The 19,259-nt window shown below is 39.5% G+C and overlaps 1 protein-coding gene across 2 annotated transcripts in view; it reads left to right on the top strand.

Moving 5' to 3' along the window:
• LOC104378808 (uncharacterized protein F13E9.13, mitochondrial) overlaps positions 1–19,259 on the top strand; it is a 29,121-nt gene that overhangs the window by 6,204 nt on the left and 3,658 nt on the right. For both annotated transcript variants that reach the window (XM_086621121.1, XM_086621120.1), the window contains exons 3-5: positions 2,843–3,023; positions 9,476–9,626; positions 11,822–11,949. In XM_086621121.1, the coding sequence (XP_086477247.1) occupies positions 2,843–3,023; positions 9,476–9,626; positions 11,822–11,949 (460 nt within the window). The remainder of the gene's footprint in view (positions 1–2,842; positions 3,024–9,475; positions 9,627–11,821; positions 11,950–19,259) is intronic.

Below are 19,259 nucleotides of genomic sequence, written 5' to 3'. Positions count from 1 at the left end.
AAATCTGTGGTGTTATATTTTTATATAAAAATATGAAAGAAGCTTCGAGTTAATGCATCTGTAATTCAGCTCTCTGTATTGCAGAACATATGTTGTTCTTTTTTAATTAAACAAAACATAATATGCAAAAGAACATAATCTATCTGATGGTACCAAAAGGATAACGCATTATTAAAGTAATACCAAAAATATTCACTGTAACTGTGGACCTTGAGGCCATAGGAAGAGACAACTGCTGAAATGTGAATATAGTAAGTTTAAGGCAGAAGAGAGAAATGCTGAAATCCTCCCATATGCCTGCATTTTGAACTAGAGTTCAATCAGATACTTTTTATGCACAGTAGTATGGCTAGGGTTTTTAATTAATTTTTAAATGAATTAATGTATTTAATGGAATAATTTGCTTCATGCAAATCCTGAGCTGTCAAAGTAGTAGCAACTCACGGAAAGCTTAGTTTCAGTGCAGTGCTCCTGTAGAATTCTGCCGGTCTGTTCTCCTGCTTTTTCAGCTACTAGCATGGCTCTTCAGGAGCTGAGCATCTGAAGCCCCATTCCTAGACACCTTTTTTCCTGTGTGTCCTATCGAGGCTGGTTCTTGACTGCCTGAAAACCTGGGGCTTCTGGTTTGCAGATCCTAGCTCCTTGCTCTTTTGGTAAGAGTTTCTTATGGTATGGAGTTTCCGAGATACCAAGTTTTGGTGAAGCCTGTCAAGTAGAGCATTCTTGAGCCAAGGACCAAGGGCTTCCAGGCGTTGTGGTCTCAAGGAATTACCTGGCTTTCAGGGCTCATCGTATTATTTGAGTTTGGTTTGTTTTGTTAAAATGTTGTAGTCCTATGTTAATCCTTTTGCCACATACTGCTGCTGACCATGTTTGCAGTCTCACATAGACTGCCCCAATATAGTTACGTGTACAGAAGGCAAAAGGCTAAGGGATTTCTCTTTCTGTTGGTACCACAAAGGATTCAGTAATTGTGCCTGAGGTAGAGGACCATTTGGTCAGTTCAGGTTTGTTGGAGCAGTCCTGACCTCATTTCAGAGAAACCAGCTAAAAGTTTGTGACTTTTTTGATTTCTGAAAATTCTATGGGTTTTCTGAGGATTGGTTGTCATCTTTGTCATATGGCTACCACCCATCACAGCTAGAGAAGTGTGGATGTAAAATTATACATTGGATTGGATGTAGAAACAAAATCAAGGACAGATGTTTTTGTTAGTTGTCATATCTGATTTTCTTTTGCTTAGTTGAGGTTTTCTTGGACTGGAATTCTGTAATTAAATATGCTGAAGAATGGCACCAAACAGTGTGTAGGTCTAATGTTGGGTGCTCATAATATTAGATCACTTTTTCTTTTAATAGGTTGTGTCCTTTTAGTTTTAAGCTGGCATGTATTTTGTGTATTTAAATGCCAGCTGCAAGTCATTTGGTAAAGGCAGCTGTACCCTGGTGCACTGATTGTGTGCGGGTCGTGTGCTTGGACTGACCATGTTGTTCCACTGAATTATTTCCATTCTCAGTTTTCCCCATCCTTCATGTTAGGTGTTCATTTATGATGTCTGTGGCTTAGCCTGTAATTCAGCCATTAAATGCTGACTGCATTTTATATACTGTCTTACCTTTTACTGCCAAAAGGGCTTCTACACTACAACAAAGATTAAAGAAGCGTTACGTATGAAAGTTTTTTCAAAAAGGATACCTTTTTTTCCCCTTCCTGATTCTCTACGTTATTATTAACCAAACTTCTTTGCTTAATCTCTAGTTGTATTTTTTTTTCTCCCAAGTGTTCTTCTTTCTATTCTGGTTCAATTAGAGTATCTTTGAAATGTAAAGCTCTCATTTTAAAGGGTGAAAATATGTGATAAAACTCCAGAGAGAGCAGAATGTATTTTCTATATACACAATTAATTTGTCTGTTAAACTTTTTGTATTTTTGGATTGAAGCAGGTGAGAAATTCTAGCTTCTTTTAACATTCTCACTGGAAATGCAAAACATCAGACTTGAATTGTGTTTCAAGTCTGAAAACTTTTACTTTCTTTTACTCTTGTTATTAGTCCTTGACAAAATTATATATGATCTGCAGTTGTTGAAAACTTTCTGGTGTCTACTATGCAATGACTGGAAAAGTGCAAGATACTAGACAATATACAAAGATTTTTCAATAGATCACATAAATTATATCAGCAGAGTATTTTATCATCACTCTGTTGTTTGCTGAAAGTATGTCTGTGTGGAGTGAAAGATATAGTAGATAATAAATAGCAATATCTTCTGTCAAGTGATTCTGAATCTGGAATGGGAGAATATCAATAAATAGTTAATACTACGGTATTAGGCACACTGCAAATAGGCACAATAATGGTCAAACAAAATATTCCCGTATTTATCCAATATAACACTTATTTTCTGACATTAATTGAACTGAAAATTGCCTTGATTATCTCTAAATCCTCCGTTATCCAAACATACTCAATATCCTATATTCCACTTGGATAGTTGAAGTTTGACTCTACATTATTTTTAATGAGGTATAAGGTTTAACACATTCACCTATAGTTCACGTTTTAGGATGGATCAAAGGAAACCTAATTGATGAATGTGTAATTAAAATCACATTTATTTCTCTTCATGGTTTCCCTGCAAATACCATGCTGTTGAGGAAAGCACTTTTATAAGTGGTTGTATGCATCAACACGATTTACTGTAGATAATCCTTCCTTCGAAGGAAAGCTTTTAAACTTGTGTGTCTTTTAATACAAAACAGCCTAATGGTAAACTAGCCATGTTTTTTAAGTTCCTTTTTTTTCCCCAGTTTAATCATATTTCTTTATAATAATCTCCACAGGACGGCTTGATAGTAGAAAACATGCATGATGTTCCTTACACGGTGTGTCCGGGGCCCGAAGTGACTGCAGCGATGACAGCCGTTAGCGCCGCGGTGAGACGAACCTGTCCCAGTCTCGCGCTGGGTGTCCAGATCCTGTGTGCTGCAAATCGACAGGCCATAGCGGTGGCTCTTGCTGCAGGTGACAGAAATGACTCATCAGTTATTAGTGTTGTTTGCCATGGCGTTTGCTCTCTGCAAATTGTGCATTGTACTAACATAGATACCATGAAAAATGAGACATGAAAAGCTCACTGTACCCTGAAAAAGCAGAAATTAGATTTTGAGAAAGATGCCTACTTGATTATAATAGATGATACTTGTACACTGCTTCAGTAGGAGGCAGCTAAAAATCCCAAGGCTGCTGCTGCAGCTTTCTTGGTGAAACCTGTCTAAATATAATGATTAGTTTAAACCTACTCATGTCTAAAAGCCACCTTTGGTGTAACTCTATTTACTTCTGTTAAATTATATTTGAGGATCAATTTAACCCACTGTGGTTAAGCATCCTGTTTCAGCATCTAATTATATGTTGTTGCTACTACTGTTATCCATTAAAACTAAGTTTTCATTGCCTCTTTTAATGAATGGAATGAAGCTTTTTATATAATAACAAAAAATTGAGTGTATAGCTAGCCAAACTACTTGAAATTAAATTGCGTTTGGGGAAATTAAATATAAATTAATCTATCTTTATTGCATGAATCCTAGACTTGCTAACCTTTCTGCTCCTACTGCTTGCTGAAGCAATTTTAGCTCTTCATATGTAGCATTCCATGATTTAAAGATGGAGGCTGGTTTAATGTGGAAGGCTTGTACTTCCTAAATACTTCATAAATTGAGGGTTAATACCTGTTTTTGCCCAAATTGTGTATGCAATTACAGTAAGATTGCACATTTTAGAATGTACAAATTTTATAAACAGGCAGAATTTTGTAAGAATGCAAAACTAAAAGATGCTGGGGTTAATTGGAAGCCATACTTCAGGTAAAATAATGTAGGCTAACTTATCTGCAGCGGCAGTTTTAATTATGTTGAATATGTTGTAAAAGTCTTAATCCTTTTTTCTTGGGGTAATTCTTGTTAGTAGGTGTGTTTTGAACTCAGATTTGTTTTAAGTGCTTTAAAATCAGAAGTTGGCACTTTCAAGGCATCTAGCTACTTGAGAAACTGACGAAAACCAACTTTTAATGCTGCAGTAGAACATATATGAAAACCTAAAATAAAAATGCAAGTAGAATCCAGTTTTAATTTAGGTTTCCAGTTTTAGGAACTGTATGCATGTAGGATACCTGAGTTACGCAAGCATTTCCAAAAATATTTGCACATATTCAAAAGCAATAGTCAAGTTAGTGAGCTATGCATTCTTTTCGGAGCAAAATTGATCTCTAAATAAGGGATATAGTGTGGGAACAATGTATTTCTCTTACTTCTCAGCAATTATTAATGAGGGAGAGAATTCCTGGAGTGGTTTGGGTTTTGCTTAGCTCTACTACCGTTTCTGCACTATTTGCTCTGTAACTGGAGAACAGCAGCTAGGAAAGGCCTGTGTTTAATGCATTTCATTGCACTTCCCTAAAAATAATTGCCTCAAGTTCACTGAACAGGAAAGCAAAAAGAAAAGAAAATCACTTTAAGCAAAGCCATAGTAAAGTGAGTGCTGCTCTGTAGGTAGCAAATCTTTGAGTAGTTTTTCTGTAGCAACTTAGTAGTGACTTTAATGTCAGTACAATTTTAGTAGGTGGCTATTAATAAAGCCAGCCCTGTATGCTTCCACTGCAAAAAATACCTGCTGAAGGCATTTAGCTAAAACTCATATGTAGCATCTCCTGCTACTATAAAGTCATTTCACTTTCCCTATGGACGCTCCTATCTTTGGTAGAAATAACCAGTTCTGAAGAGAACTGCATAGGGAAATCGTAAGTGGCCTCTAGGTGAAAGTAACAGTTTTGTTTTGTAAAGGGGGGAAGAAAGTCAGCAGGTTTACAGTGTGCCTAGGAAGAGCTCAACATCAGCAACGTGTGGTTATGCTAATAAACATGTTGTGGGTAGCCAAATAGTAACAGATGAAATTACTGAGTTTTCCTAGCGTATTGACAAGCTATTGGATAAATATGAAAATAACAGTAATAAATCAGGGGATGAGGCATCTGAGAAGGTTGAGAAATTTTTCTTCTATTATTTATTTTAGTTCTTTAGGAAACATTTCTTTAGGTGCCTAATTCAATAAATAAAGGAATGCCAGCAAAAACTTGTTCATGCTGGGTGCTTCAGCAAAGATATGGGGCAGTGGTAGGAAAATAGTGGAGGGTCATGAGGAAAAAGGGAACTGCTGTGTCTCCACTCTTCTGACAGAAACAAGCAGTTCCTCATGTTATCAGAAAACAACTGTTGAGCCAAAATAGTGGGTGCCAATGGCCTCCCAGCTCCAAAAGGTTATTGCAGACTGTTGCACCGGTGCTGAATGCTCTTGGTTCAGTGCATGGAGAGGTCCGCCTCAGGGGCTTGAGGAAGGCAGTTGCCCAAGAGCATCCATCCAGCAAGCCATGGCATCCTGCCCTCGGCCTTGCTGCAGGGCCTGTGTTCCCCCTGTCTGCCCTGCAAACCAGCCTCACTCCTCTGATCTTTTGCTTTCGCTTTTGACTTCAAGGGGTTCCACTGAAAGCTGCCAGATTTCCCGCTCTTCCTAAGGGCAGATATGGCAATGTTGGCCCACTCAAAAATTAGTGTCATTAAATACACGAATAGCGAGGGAGATTCATGTCACACCTTTTTTAATGTTAAAGTCCTCTGCTGCTCAATTTTCATACTCTTCTAATGTAGACATTTTAGTTTAAAATACAGTAATGTCCCCAAGGAACCGTAGACTGCAAAACACAGAGACAATACAGAATAGTACAGTTTTGTATTTATGTTTTTGACTGGAAGCCATCTTAATCTCAAATATTTATTCTCAGAAAAACACCCCTTCTTAATAGTTCATTTTAATGACATCCTCCAAAAACTGTATTATCTTCATCCTCCTTCTTTTCTAAAATGCTCTTTGTGGAGAAGCAAATCAGAATTTGTTTGCTAGGGTTACTTTTCAATTGGTTCATTATTAACAGGTGTACCATGTGTTTTCTAGAGGTGTGTAATTTCCTGTTTGTAGTTTCTGATTTAATTAACTACATCTGCTTGCGGTTGAAACAGAGTGATGTATATAAGCAGATTCTATGAGCATTTGTAGAGGAGATAAAAATACAAATGCTCCCTTACTTATCGTTGTTTAGCGAATATTACTGGTTATCATTTCTCAATGCTCAGGAATGTCCACAGTATGTTCACTAGGTCTGGGTCAGGAATTCTCTTGCTACAGCCCATGATGCTGTTTAAGGTGGGATAGAATCGGGCAGAACTGTGTACTGCTTTTTGTTTTTCTTGACTGCCACCATACTAATGTTGTGGCAGGGGAGAAGCAGCTGAGAACTGCATGCCTTGGGAGCATCTGCAGGTGCTGTGAGCTCTGCTGGAGATGCTTCTCCCAGGCCTGCAGGTCCTGCTGAGCGTGAAAGGGCCTGCTGCAAGACAACGTCCTGAGTAATAAAGGGTCTTCGCAGCACAGAGACTGTATGCCTCTAGCATCAACAGCAGGCAAAGTTGATACTCCTCTGAGTTTTTGTTTTCAGTACAAAATCAGTCTTTCAGATTCTTTTTGAATTAGGAAGGCAAGAAGAGCTGGGAGCCAGGATTTTCTGCGCATATAAAACAAGATAGCACCAGTAAAGTTACCTGCAGCATCTTGGCTTTGTGTAAAGGCAAAGATGTTTGCCTGAAGTCCAAAACTCAGCAACAACCAGGAGGTGCTGCCTTGAAAAGGCCAGATCCCACTTCTGTGAAAGCAGTAAAGCCTTGTTCCCAGCCTCTTTTGACTTTATAACTCAAGGAAGGAATATACCTGCAAAAGGGCTTGTCAATAGAGGCGTCTAGTTCCCTGCTTTGTGGTTTTAAAATGCAGTGATATGCACATTTGCAGCTTTTAAGGTAGATAAAGTAAAAGTACTATTTCCTCCATCAACTCAGTCTTGCAATATTTTCTCATTCAGCAAAAGAAGTGTCTGTCATTTTTTTCCTTTTGATCATAAATTTTCATGGGAAGGAAGGAAGAAAATAAAGCTTTTCTCTACAATTGGTAGACCTCCACAGATGTTTAAGTAAAGCTGTTTAAGTAGAATTAAAGTAAATGGAGTAACACTAATTTTTGAGAGACAAGTTCTAGTTCCTTGAACTGGCCCTGAAGCAGCTGATTACTTGTTTCGTGTTCTTAATATAATCTTGAAGTTCTGTTTATTAGGTTTCATTGAAGATTTCCTGTTCTTGTTTTCCAATGAGATTACAAAATTTTTTGTTCCCATATAAGTCAGACATGGGACTGCCTATTAGCTGTTCAATGGCTACTACTTTTCAACTTGCCAAATGTGAAAGTAAGCAGTAGTATCATTCTCACAGTTAGATGATCATAAAAATGAATTTATTACCAGAATCTGATTATGGCTTCATAAAACAGAAAGGTAATGATTTGATGCCTGCACCTATTACAGTTGGTTAAAATTTGTATTTTCATAGCCCCCCAAAACTCAGATAGAGAGTGCAGCCTTGTTAAACTAAGTACAATCCTAACGTTTAACAGAAAGTCTTAAAATAGTAAGTTAAGGAAACATAAACCAAGTATCAACAAACAACATGTAAGCAGTGACTTCAGTAAATGAAATTGCTCAATGAATAGCCTCAGTCCTGAGTTAGACAGCATGATTGCTGTGCAAATATAACATGTCTCTGGAGTCGTTGATAATCTTATGATTAGAGGAGAAGTAATTTCTCTTGTTGAACTCTGAATTGTACTTTAAACTTGGGTGATTCCAGTAGAACCTATAGCTTTTGTTCCTAGATGCAGAAATCTCAATGTAGCTATTTGCATTGTGTTTATTACCCAATGTCTACTAATGCCTGTAACTGTACTTGTGGCACACTCTTGTCTTTGGATCCTGAGAATACTCCATGCTTTTCACTCGCTAATCTCAAGGCACAGGACAGCTCGTATTTGATTTGGCATCCATCTGTGCTGTTTCTTGTTAGCTGGAGTCTGTGTTGCTAAGCAATACAGGCTCTTTTCTATCAGGCATAAGCTTCTGTTTCTGCAACTTCAGGGCTTTTGGAATGAAACTGAAATTTTAAAATAAACAGGCACCTTGTCATTTGGTAAATACATTTTAAAGATCGTTTATGTTTGTAGTGTATTAAGGTGAGGCCTCTGTTGCCTAAGCAGTTCTCTGGTGGGTGGGATTGCATCCTTGATGGCTGCTTTCATGTGCATTGGTTTCCTTGGTGTGATGTCAACTGGGATAAAATATGCAGCTGACTCAGAGGAGTTGCAGCAGAGCTTCAGAAGGGCCTAGAAGAGACCTCTAAAGCAAACTGGAAGAACAGCAAAAGCTGCACAAGATGAGTGCAGAGCTTATACATGTATGTTAAGTGACAGGTGAAATGAACTTTAAGGCTATGAAAGACTGGAAAGGAGAGGGGAATACAATAAAAGAGTCAGAATTCAAACCTGTGCCTCATGGCTGTGGAATTATTACACCATGGCCCAAGGCATCAGTATTTCAACACAGATATTTCAAGGCTGTGTTAGGGGGTCCCTGAGAGCAGATGAATGACCTGTGTGCAGCCATTGCTATTTGTAACCTTCCTCTTAAGTATCCATCCCACAAAACCTTCCTAGTGCAAAAAATGAATGAATATGGTGGAAACTGTTGCTAAGACATGGTAAAGTTGATGGTCCGAGTAAGTTCAGAGTAGAGTGGAAAATATTTCACTCTTCCCAAACTTTATCTTTTTCTACCTTTGGCACAGCTCTAGAAGTAATTTGTTGATATGGTGCTGTGTAGAAAACACAAGCTATGTTCAGATGAAGAGTCAAACAGGTTGTATATAATGTGTTGCAGGCTGTGTTTTCTTGCCTTATTTCTTAAAGAAAGAAGACTTAATGCTATTCCTCTTTCTGGCCATGTCCTTGATGCTTTTTGACCTGATGGCCAACTTCAGGCATGTTTGACAGGAGAATAGATGTTGGGAAAGAAGTAATACAATGAAAGAGTATCTGGAAAGAGGGGAGGGACGCAACTTAATGACCCTTTTTGGAGAGAAGACACATCATTAGGACAGAGGAGCTGTGTTTTGACCTACCTGCTCCTCTGGCACATGACCACTGGCGAGTTGTGGCAAGAGACAGGACAGGATGTGCAGCCACCTGCTCTGAGCCACAGAGGAACAAACTGATAGGGGCTGAGAAGAAGGGAACCATGGGGATAGGGAGAGAAGGGAGTTGAAGGTTGCAAGATAGAAAGAAGTTGTCAGAGAGAATATGGGTGAAAATAAAGAATGTAAAACTTAAATATGTGGAAAAGCAAGGTTGTCTGGTCCTAGACCATGTGAAACAACTTGTGTTGAAATCAAATAAGAGGGGCAGTAAAGTGGGGGTTTGTTTTGGTTTATTATTTCTGTTTTTCAGTCTTCAGTTTTAGCTAAGATATTGCTTTTTTTTTTTTTTTTCAGGTCTTGATTTTATCCGGGCTGAAGGGTTTGTGTTCTCTCATGTTGCTGATGAAGGGATTATAAATGCCTGTGCAGGTAACCTGCTACGATACAGAAAACAAGTTGGAGCAGAGAACATTCAGATTTTCGCTGATATTAAAAAGAAACATAGGTAAATATAAGCAATATTTTATGTAAATATGAATGAAATAATGATCTTACATTTTTGTCTGTTGTCTGATTTTTTTTTTTAATGCTTATGTAGTATCAGGAAAGTTAATGATATAGGGAGAAATTTATTGTTCAAGCAAGGTCTTGCAATGCTATTAGGGGATATGTTTAAAAATAAATTTGCACCTGTAAGCTGCAGGTTGCTGCACCTGTGAAGTTTGCAGTTGTTTAATCTTCAGTATTTATAAATGCAGACTGTAAAAGTTTTACATCTGGTATCAAGTGAGATTTTGATGCTTGTGCATATGCCTGTGATGTTTAAAGAAATTTTGTTTCTGGAGGCTAGGCATCCAATGTTATTTTTAGTTATGCAAGCGATTGCCATATAAAAGCATCCAAATCATAATATTTTGGCGTTTTAAAAAACTATTCTCTTTTTTTCTCTTTCCTGCCAATAATACTGGTTTCTTCTACTTAAATCAGTGCTGTCTATGTACGGATTATGTTCTGTGATTATCAAACAGAAGGGACTTATGACAGATGAATGCAGTTTCTTTTCTGCTGATACTTTATCATAACTGTCACATGATACTTTCAGCTATTTAGATATCACTCTTTGGTTTTTTTTCCACCTAGAAGAACTGCTGAAGTGTTATGTATTATACATGCTAAATAACCTAATTAAAATATTTGTGTGTAGTATGTGGGTAATCATGAGAATAACTAAGTCTGGAAGATTTTAAATACCTAAAAAACAGGTAATAAATTTCAAAATAGAAAGGAAACAGTGCAATGTGGTCAATTTAAGCTTTTAAGATCCTTTCAGAGTAATTTTTTTCTAATGATTTCTTTTTATATATGCATATACATATATGTATGCATATATAAATAAACAGAATACATTGCATTAGACTTTTTTGTAGAAAATTGCATCATGGGATCTTATTTTTTTTGTCTTGACAATTGATTAATTGATATTTGAATGACAGTTGGTGAGTTGGTACTTGATCAACAATTGCTGTTGTTCAAAGAGTTTGCTTTTTAAGAAAGAAGTTGTTTTTGTTTCAGGCAGATTCGTAAGCTCATAAGGAAATGTTAAAGGACTTGTTGGTTGAGTTTTTTAATGCAGAAAAATATACCTGCCACTGAGAGCTGCTAGCCTCCTGTTCTTCAAATGGAGAGAAACTATTTTGGTAGTCCACTTGCTGTGTTATGGCTACCCTCCACGTGCTGGTTTTAGTGCCTACTACTCTTAAGCCCTATTTCAACCTCATTGAATGTATTGGGTACTTAGACCTGCCTTCCTCCAGCTGCAGAAAGGAAGTTAGTGTACTTCTGTCTGCATCCATCGCCTTGAGTGGAATGCACTGCACACACATGCTGCCTCTGAGTATGTCCAGAGCATGCCCCCCACAAGAGTTGTCCATCCAGGCTGATCCAGGAAAGAGGCTGGCTCCATCACCACTCATCAGTGCAGCATGTTGGCCGTAGTCAATGTTTTCTACTTAAATGGAAACACAGAAAGAACAAAGTCAGGTGTTGAACCAGCAATGGCTGGAATTCTTTCAAAGTTCAGAACTGTTTAAGTTAAAAGCTGCTGTTGCTATAGGTTTCAGACAAAGCGCATCACCCTTATATCAAAGACTGCTGTTGAAAAGCTAGGTTGCAGGTAATTGATGTTTGTAACTGCTGTGTAAGATGATTCCTGTGATTATATCATAGGTAATAACTATACTTTCTGTTAGTTGGACTTTGTGAAATGAAGTGGAGGGTGTTAATTCTGTTCTAGGCAACAGCATCTGATTTATGAATGAGTGCACATTCACAACTCCCACTTGAAGTCAGAGAGCTATGTGTGCTCAACACTTCTGAAATACAGGTGCTCGACATGCAAGCAGCTGTCTCAATTGACACTTGGTAGCTCACACTTAGCAATCACTCTTTAGAAACAGGAGACCCAGAGCACTAGACCAGTAGGTTGTGCTTCCCTGATGGAAAAGGTTGGGTTATTCCTCTTGTTAGTGTTGCAATTTTACTTCCCGTTTTAAAACAGGGCACTTACCCTCTCTCACAAAGCCTGCCTCTGGTTTTTCTGATGGCAGGGAAGATGAAGAAATGCAGTCTAAACATTCAACAAGATGGATAACAAATGTATGTGCTGACAGTAACCACAGGGTACGTTCCTGCTGTTTCCAGTGCTCACGCTCTGACGGCAGATGTCAGCGTGGCCGAGACCGCGTCAGCTGCCGAGCTCTTCCTGGCTGATGGGGTTGTACTGACTGGCACGGCTACCGGATTGCCCGCGGATCCTCAGGAGCTGAAAGGTGAGAGCTGTCATAGGAAGGTCGGACAACAGGCAGTGAATCAGCTTCTGGATTAATGTAGAAAGAAATCTATGTATCTGCTGCTCCTTAAGGAAAAAAAAGAGGGAAGAAGATGAAACTCTCACTGTAGGGTTTGTTTTGATACTGCAGAACTAGTGTGATTGAGGTGCTATTCTGGTTGGCTGTTGTATGTTTCTAAACAATAATTTGGTGGGACAAAAATTAAAATTATTTCAGGCTGAATGGTGAATAACGTTGAATGATGCTGAGGCTTAAATGAAAAAAAGTGTAAAAATGTATGAAAAAATGTATGTAAAATATGGAAAAAAAATGACTGTTTCTAAAAAGTCTTAATATAAGAAAAAGCTGCTTTATAGCTTTATTAGAAAACTAACTAACTATAAATCTTTCCATTGAAGAGTTAAGCATTTTTATCTTTCACAAAGAAAAATGGAAGTCCTGCAAGCAAAGAGGTGTTTTGATAAGGCAACATTCCAAACAGGAATATCAGGGAAAATACTGCTTAGAAAATTTTCAGGAAAAATACAAGTTCATTGGTAGATAGAAAGATATTACATCAAAATAATTTTAAATGATGTAGACTTTTTGTCAAGGGAAAGTCATTTGACCTATGAGCTTTGACCTTTACAATAGTTTTATGATTCTTCATATTTTTATATTGGCATAAGTTTGGGCAGTCTTCATGAAAATGATTGCTCCCATGCTAGAATTAAAGTTCTATCATGGGGGCATTTGATTTTCGTCACTAATTTTAATTTATATTAATGGCTTGAATTTCATAGATTTCATAGATTTCTAGGTTGGAAAAGACCTTAGAGATCATCCAGTCCAACCGTCCCTAATCTCCCATTAAACCGTATCCTTAAGTAGTTCATCCACCCTTTTCTTAAACACATCCAGGGATGGGGACTCAACCACCTCCATGGGCAGCCTATTCCAGTGGCTGACAACCCTTTCAGAGAAGAAATACTTCCTAACATCCAACCCGAATCTGCCCTGACTAAGCTTATACCCATTTCCTGTTGTTCTATCACCCATGACTAATGTAAAGAGCCCTTCCCCCACCTCCCCACCATCTTTTCTCAAGTATTTATAGGCCGTAATCAGGTCTCCCCTCAGCCTCCTCTTCTCCAAGGCTAAACAGCCCCAACTCCCTCAGCCGCTCCCCATAAATTTTATTTTCCAGCCCCTTGACCAGTTTAGTCGCCCTTCTTTGGACTCGCTCCAGGAGCTCAATATCTCTCTTAAAGCGAGGGGCCCAAAACTGGACACAATATTCCAGGTGCGGCCTCACCAGTGCCAAGTACAGGGGCAGGATCACTTCCCTGCTCCTGCTGGTCACACTATTCTTGATACACGCCAGTATCCCATTGGCCTTCTTGGCCACCTGGGCACACTGCTGGCTCATATCAAGCTGGTAGTCAACCAACACCCCCAGGTCCTCCTCCGCCAGGCAGCTCTCCAGCCACTCCTCCCCGAGCCTATAGCGATGCTTGGGGTTTTTATACCCCAAGTGAAGGACCCTGCACTTGGCCTTATTAATGCTCATGCCATTGGCCTCAGCCCAACGATCCAGTCTGTTCAAATCCCTCTGAAGGGCCTCCCTACCCTCAAGCAGGTCGACACAGGAGGGTCTAACTACATAAAATAGACGTATATATAAAAATGTGTATTTTGTTAGGTTTTATTTTGGCTGGCATGCTTAAACTTAGCATGTTTTGAAGTTCCAGTGCAGAGTGAATTGTATTCAACTTATGTTAGCTGATGAGGGTGAAAACTATACTCTACTTGCCATACATATCTGGACCTCAAACATCTTTTGAAATAATATGAAATCATTCAGTGTTTTCAGGGTTTTGCCTGTATTGTACATGCTTAACAACATTCAAAATGAATATTGAACTTGTCAAAATGGGGTTTTATTTCTTACATACTCAACAAACTTTTTGCCAAATAGGTTATAAATTACTATGCTTCAATCACCAATGTTAAAAAGAAGATGATGGTTTGGTGTGAATATTCAACTCTTGAATTAGTTGGGTCTTTTGGTACAGTAAACTGGAAATTTTACAGGGAACAGGTGACCCTGAAAGTTGGGCATATTTTCAAGACTACAAAATTTTGTTTTAGGAGTCTAGAGCTCCATCTCTGCCTGCAATTAATGTCTCCACCACCCTTAATGCAGATTAAATAATAATAATAAAAAAAGATTTGCTAAGTCTTAGGGCAAAATCCTAGGTTAAATTCTGCTTTCACATGTACACATGCAACCTCCATTGATTTCCTGCATCAGAGAGCAAAACCTGACCTCTACACCCACAGGTTTATCACAGGACTCCAACCAGACAGCATCATGGCTTCTGCTTTTCTTTCATGGGAACAAACATGTCAGTCTCCGTCTTGTTCTCTTTCTGAGTCCAAAGAACAAAATGAATCAGAGTTGGCAGCTGTAATGATGTACACACATTAATTTTGTGTTTGGATTTTGCTATGAAAGCAAGAATCTGCAGATCATGGATTTATTTTACTTAAGTCACAGGATTTTGGATCTTAGCAGGCCCTCTTATAAGAAGGATGTTGGCTTAAGACAGTTAAGAGAAGAACTTAAAAATCAATATTTCACAGTATAAGGAAATGACAAATTAGGCATATCTATGTCAGCATATTCTTAAAAGGAATCAGATATACGGTCTACGAAGTTGGTGTTGATATGAGTGAAATTTTGCATTTCACGAATTTATGCAGCCTTGGCAGTGCTGTATTATGATGATACACACAATTGGGCACCTTTCATCACACTGCGAAGCATCTCTTGAAAGCAGAACCAAGAGACAGATGAGATTTTTTTGTCATGTCTTTTTTTCAGCTTTGTTGTGCAGTAATACAGAAGTGTTTTTGCCTTTGTGTCTCTGTGCTGAATTGACTGATTTGTGATGGGCTCTGGGAAATGAGTGTTTCCCTGTCAAGCCAGAGAACTGTGTTCAGTAGGGTTTTGTTTGTAGTTGGTGTCACAGCCTCCTCATAGGCAACCATCAGCCTTGCTCCCCGCAGCGCCTGGCAGGCTTTGCGCTGGGGCTCTCTGGGCGTTCCGGGCACCAGTGGTCAACTAAAAATCGGACTTCAGGTTATTAAGGAGCAGAAATTATAGCTCAGCATTTTGAATTACAATTCATTTTCTTAATAAGCCATGTTTTCATGTAAGAGGTTAGAAGTTTGTTTCAGTTTGCTACATTGTGAAACGTTCTGTGGTTGGAGAGTGGATCTATCAGGTTTCCTCTTTGGGTGTAGCTGCTGAAATACCCGATTCACATCCAGGCTGTGTTTTTAGTGATCAAAGCTTTGTATAATGACTGCTTAGTTATCTGTGTGAATAAAGCAAGTGGCCTCAGCTGTGACTAACCAGTGGAAGATTGAGTACATCATGAAACTCAATAGCTGGCTGTGACTGTCACCTCCTTAGTTATTGTTTATAAAAGGGGCATCAAGACTGATTCACCTTCTCACCTTTTGATGGTACATTTAGGTCAAAATAGAGGCTGCTGCCTTTGCAGTACCCTCTCAGAGATAAACTGGAGGTGTGAGTCTCTGATCTGTACTTTTTGTAAGCCCTAGATTTAATGACAGAGAAAAAGTCCTTTGAATTAAAAAACCTAAAATGTGTTACAGTGGAGCGTTCCCATAAACATAGTGTTGTGTACGGTACTGCACACTGCAGTGTGTCGTGGTTTTTTTTTTTTGGACTGAGGGTCGAGACAAGAACCGAAAAAAGGGAGCACCCACCAACATGGTCTCGGGCAAAACATGACTCGGGCTTTCTTCATAAAACAAAACAATTTATTAACAGTTACTTAACAGGAGACAAGGGAACGAAACCGGTTACTTGAGAGGAGAAAGAGAAAACAAGGCCCGATCTTAAAACAACACCTCCCCACCCCCTATTTTCCTTTCGTTCCTGGCTCTGCCTTCCCCCCAGCGGCGCAGGGAGACAGGGAATGGGGGAGTACAGGTCAGTTCATCCATGTTGTTCACTGCCGCTCCTTTCTTAAAGGAGGAGGAGTCTTTACACCATTTTTCCCTTGCTTCGGTGGATCCCCTACTCACAAAGAAAAAGTCCCCAAACTTTTCCAAAGTAAGTCCTGCCCGCAGGATTGCAATCCTCCCCATGGATCGCACCAGTTCGGGCTTTACCAGTCTCGGCCTCTTAGGGAGCTGCTGCCACTCGCGTCGGCGTGGGTCGTCCCACGGTCTCCAGATGCCTCCACGACCTCGTCGTGCATTCCATGCCCCATTATCAACAGTACCTGGTCGCGCATCCCCTGCTCCACGACCTCTCCTGGGCTCAGGCATCTCCTTCCCGACGTGGGTTTCTCCACAGGCCACGAGTGGGTCGCTGCTCCGCCGAGTACACCCTGGCTGCAGGGGGGCCGCCTGCCACCTCACACCGATTGCAAGGGAAGCCTCAGCTCCAGTACACCTCCTCCCGCTCCATCTTTGCTGACCCGGTCGTTGTGGTTGTCTTCTCTTAGATATTAATCCTCTCTGGGGGAGCTCGGCCCGGTGGGCACCCCGGAAGTGGGGCGCTTACCGAGTCCCCCATGCGGCTCCCCCGGCGCCATCTTGAGCACATGGCGCCGGCCCGGGCCCGAGCGGCCGCTCGGCCGGGAGCCGGGAGCGAGGGCAGCGCCCTCCTGCTCTCTCCTCGCTCCTGAGCAAAAAGCCCTTTCCCGCCCCTTTGTTCCAACTTAAATAGGGCAATTCGCAGAGGCGCCGCCTTGGCTCAACCTCCCCCGGGGGGGATGGGACTCAGATCTGGTGGCACAGGGAGCAAATCCCCTCCCCTGCCACCAGAACACCCCCCCCACACATCAAACTATCACACAGTGATTACTGCATATGAAAACTGTTAAAGAAGAGTAGTTGAGCAAGTTATTGGCACAGTGGTACTTATTTTTATGCTGCGCTTCACCATTGTTTTCAAGCTATGAGCATTTGGCCTTTATTTCACGTAACTTGTGCATACGATAGTTCAAATGCTTTCATTGTGCTTTGCAACCAAGTGCTATTTCGTTTGATTTTGTTAAAGACATGTCTGCAGATGTACTGTCACAAGAAAGAGCACAGTGCCCTCTAGTTACAGTTTATTGAAACAGAGAAATGTGCAAGTTGTGTAAACTTTAACATCTTGTTACTGTAACGTCACAAAATTGTCTGCTTTTCTCTTTGTGTCAAAACCCCATATAATCAGAAGAAGAAAGCTGAGAGGGATTTAAAGCAAAGCTCTGCATTTAGAGACATCTTGACAGTGACTGAACATTGCCATGCAAAAGCATATCTTGCTGCTCTTGCTTTATTTTCCTTTGCAAGTTAGAATGTGTATTAACACAGCCAATAGACAAATTACCTTCTACTAATCAACTTTAGGCCTTGGTGTGCTTGGAAATTACTTGAAAGTAGCATCTGTAGCATACTTACTTAGGTAACCCGGTCTCATTGCAGATCGAGCACCGCCATTGCCATTCTTCACGTCGTCAAATTAATAAATCTTCAGCACAGGAGATGTGGATTCCATGTGTCATGTACAGATCACAGCAGGAGTTGGATACCTTGCTACTTTGGAAAGCTTTGGGGTTTTTTATAGTTTCACAGCAGTCTCAAGTTTCACTGTTTTTTATGCTTTGCCTAGTAGGGCTAAGCTATTGTCTCACACCCAGATCATGCTCTGTTTAATTATTTGGCTCTTCATTTTTCCTGCTGGTGTGAAATAATTGTAAAACAACTACCTGCTAATGTGCCTTACTCACTTGTCATAAAAACAAATATTGACTTGGAATGCAGTTCCTCTGGGAATACAGCAAAGAGTCATTGCACAAATCTCTGGTCAGTTGTAGCACCTTAGTTATGCATTGGTATCTGTGTAAAGTGGATCTATTTCTAAGCATGTAGATACTATATAAATAAAATCCTGATTTTTCTAGAACATTATTTCAGTAATAACGCTATAAATAACTAAAAATTAATTATTTTGTTGCTGTAAGCAGGATGGACTATAAGAACACAAAATATGCCTAGAAATAACTATAGTTTTAAACATATATGCATGATCCATCTGATTTGTTCAAAATTTTCGGTAAGGACTGTGTGGAATGATTTTATTTTTGTGTTAAAATGTTTATAAGAAGGAGTTATTGTTCCTAGATGGAAAAATGGTAGGGCATGTGACCTAAAAAGAGATTTGAGAACGTTTTAATTGATCCCCTTTCTTCAGTGAAGTAGGAAGGTGATAAATAATTAGTCTTCCCTGAAACATAGTAAGTTGGGCTTCTGATGAAACTTCATTTAAACAGTGTTTTGAATCAGACTTTTGTTATGTATATACTTTCCCTAGTTCCCTCAAGCTCTAACCATCTTACATCAGCTTATCAACAATTAAAGCAATTTATATGTTTTTAAAGGTTAGAAATAATGCCTCACAACATTTCCCTATGTAAAGGATGGAGCTTCCAGTCCTGTGAGTAACTCTTAGGATGGTTGGTTTGAAATGAAAGCACGAGAAAGATGCTTAGTAATTCTTGAACTGAGATTTTTTAAATATTTTTTTCCCAGAGCTAGTACTGAGTCAAGTTCTGCAGAAAATGCTCTAATAACCTTTTTATCTGTGGGGAACCTTTCCATGGTCACAACAACCCTCTGCTTTGCTTTTGCTCTTAAAAATGCGAACTACGGTAACTGAGCCATAGACCAGTTTCTGCAGTGAAGTCTGGCAGAATTGAGTGCATTTCACAGTGAATGTGATCACCTGAACCATGGACTGAAATCCACCCCTGTGCCTGAGGGATTAAATGGATCTAGCATTTTGAGCCCTGTTTTGATATTTTCTGTATTTCTCCTTTTGGAACCAGGTAAAGGGTCAGATAATTAAGTAACATGTACTGTATAGAGAAAAAATAATTGGCTTTTTTGTTCCATTGACATTCATAGAAAGAGAAGAAGTAGTCTTTATCAGTACTATCTTTTGCTTTCTGGTAAACTAGCTGGAGCTATCAATGTAGTCTATGACCACTGCTTGCTTTCCTACTTCTGAGTCCCTGAAATTTATTATGAAGGAGAGAGCATATTCCTTTTCCATTCCCTGTGAATAAGGCCCTTCTCATTTCTTCACTGAAGATCTTCTACTAGTTGTCAACATAGCATAAATTCAGCAAGGAGACGTGGCAGAAATACACACCGCTCCAAGTACCATTATTGTGATTTAAACTGATGACTGAAGAATTGTAATGAGCACAGCTCTG

The sequence above is a fragment of the Tauraco erythrolophus genome, chromosome 15, assembly GCF_009769465.1.
Source record: "Tauraco erythrolophus isolate bTauEry1 chromosome 15, bTauEry1.pri, whole genome shotgun sequence".
Lineage (NCBI taxonomy): Eukaryota > Metazoa > Chordata > Aves > Musophagiformes > Musophagidae > Tauraco > Tauraco erythrolophus.
Note: the sequence above shows the minus strand (reverse complement) of the source record. Positions and strands in the feature narration are given on the sequence as shown.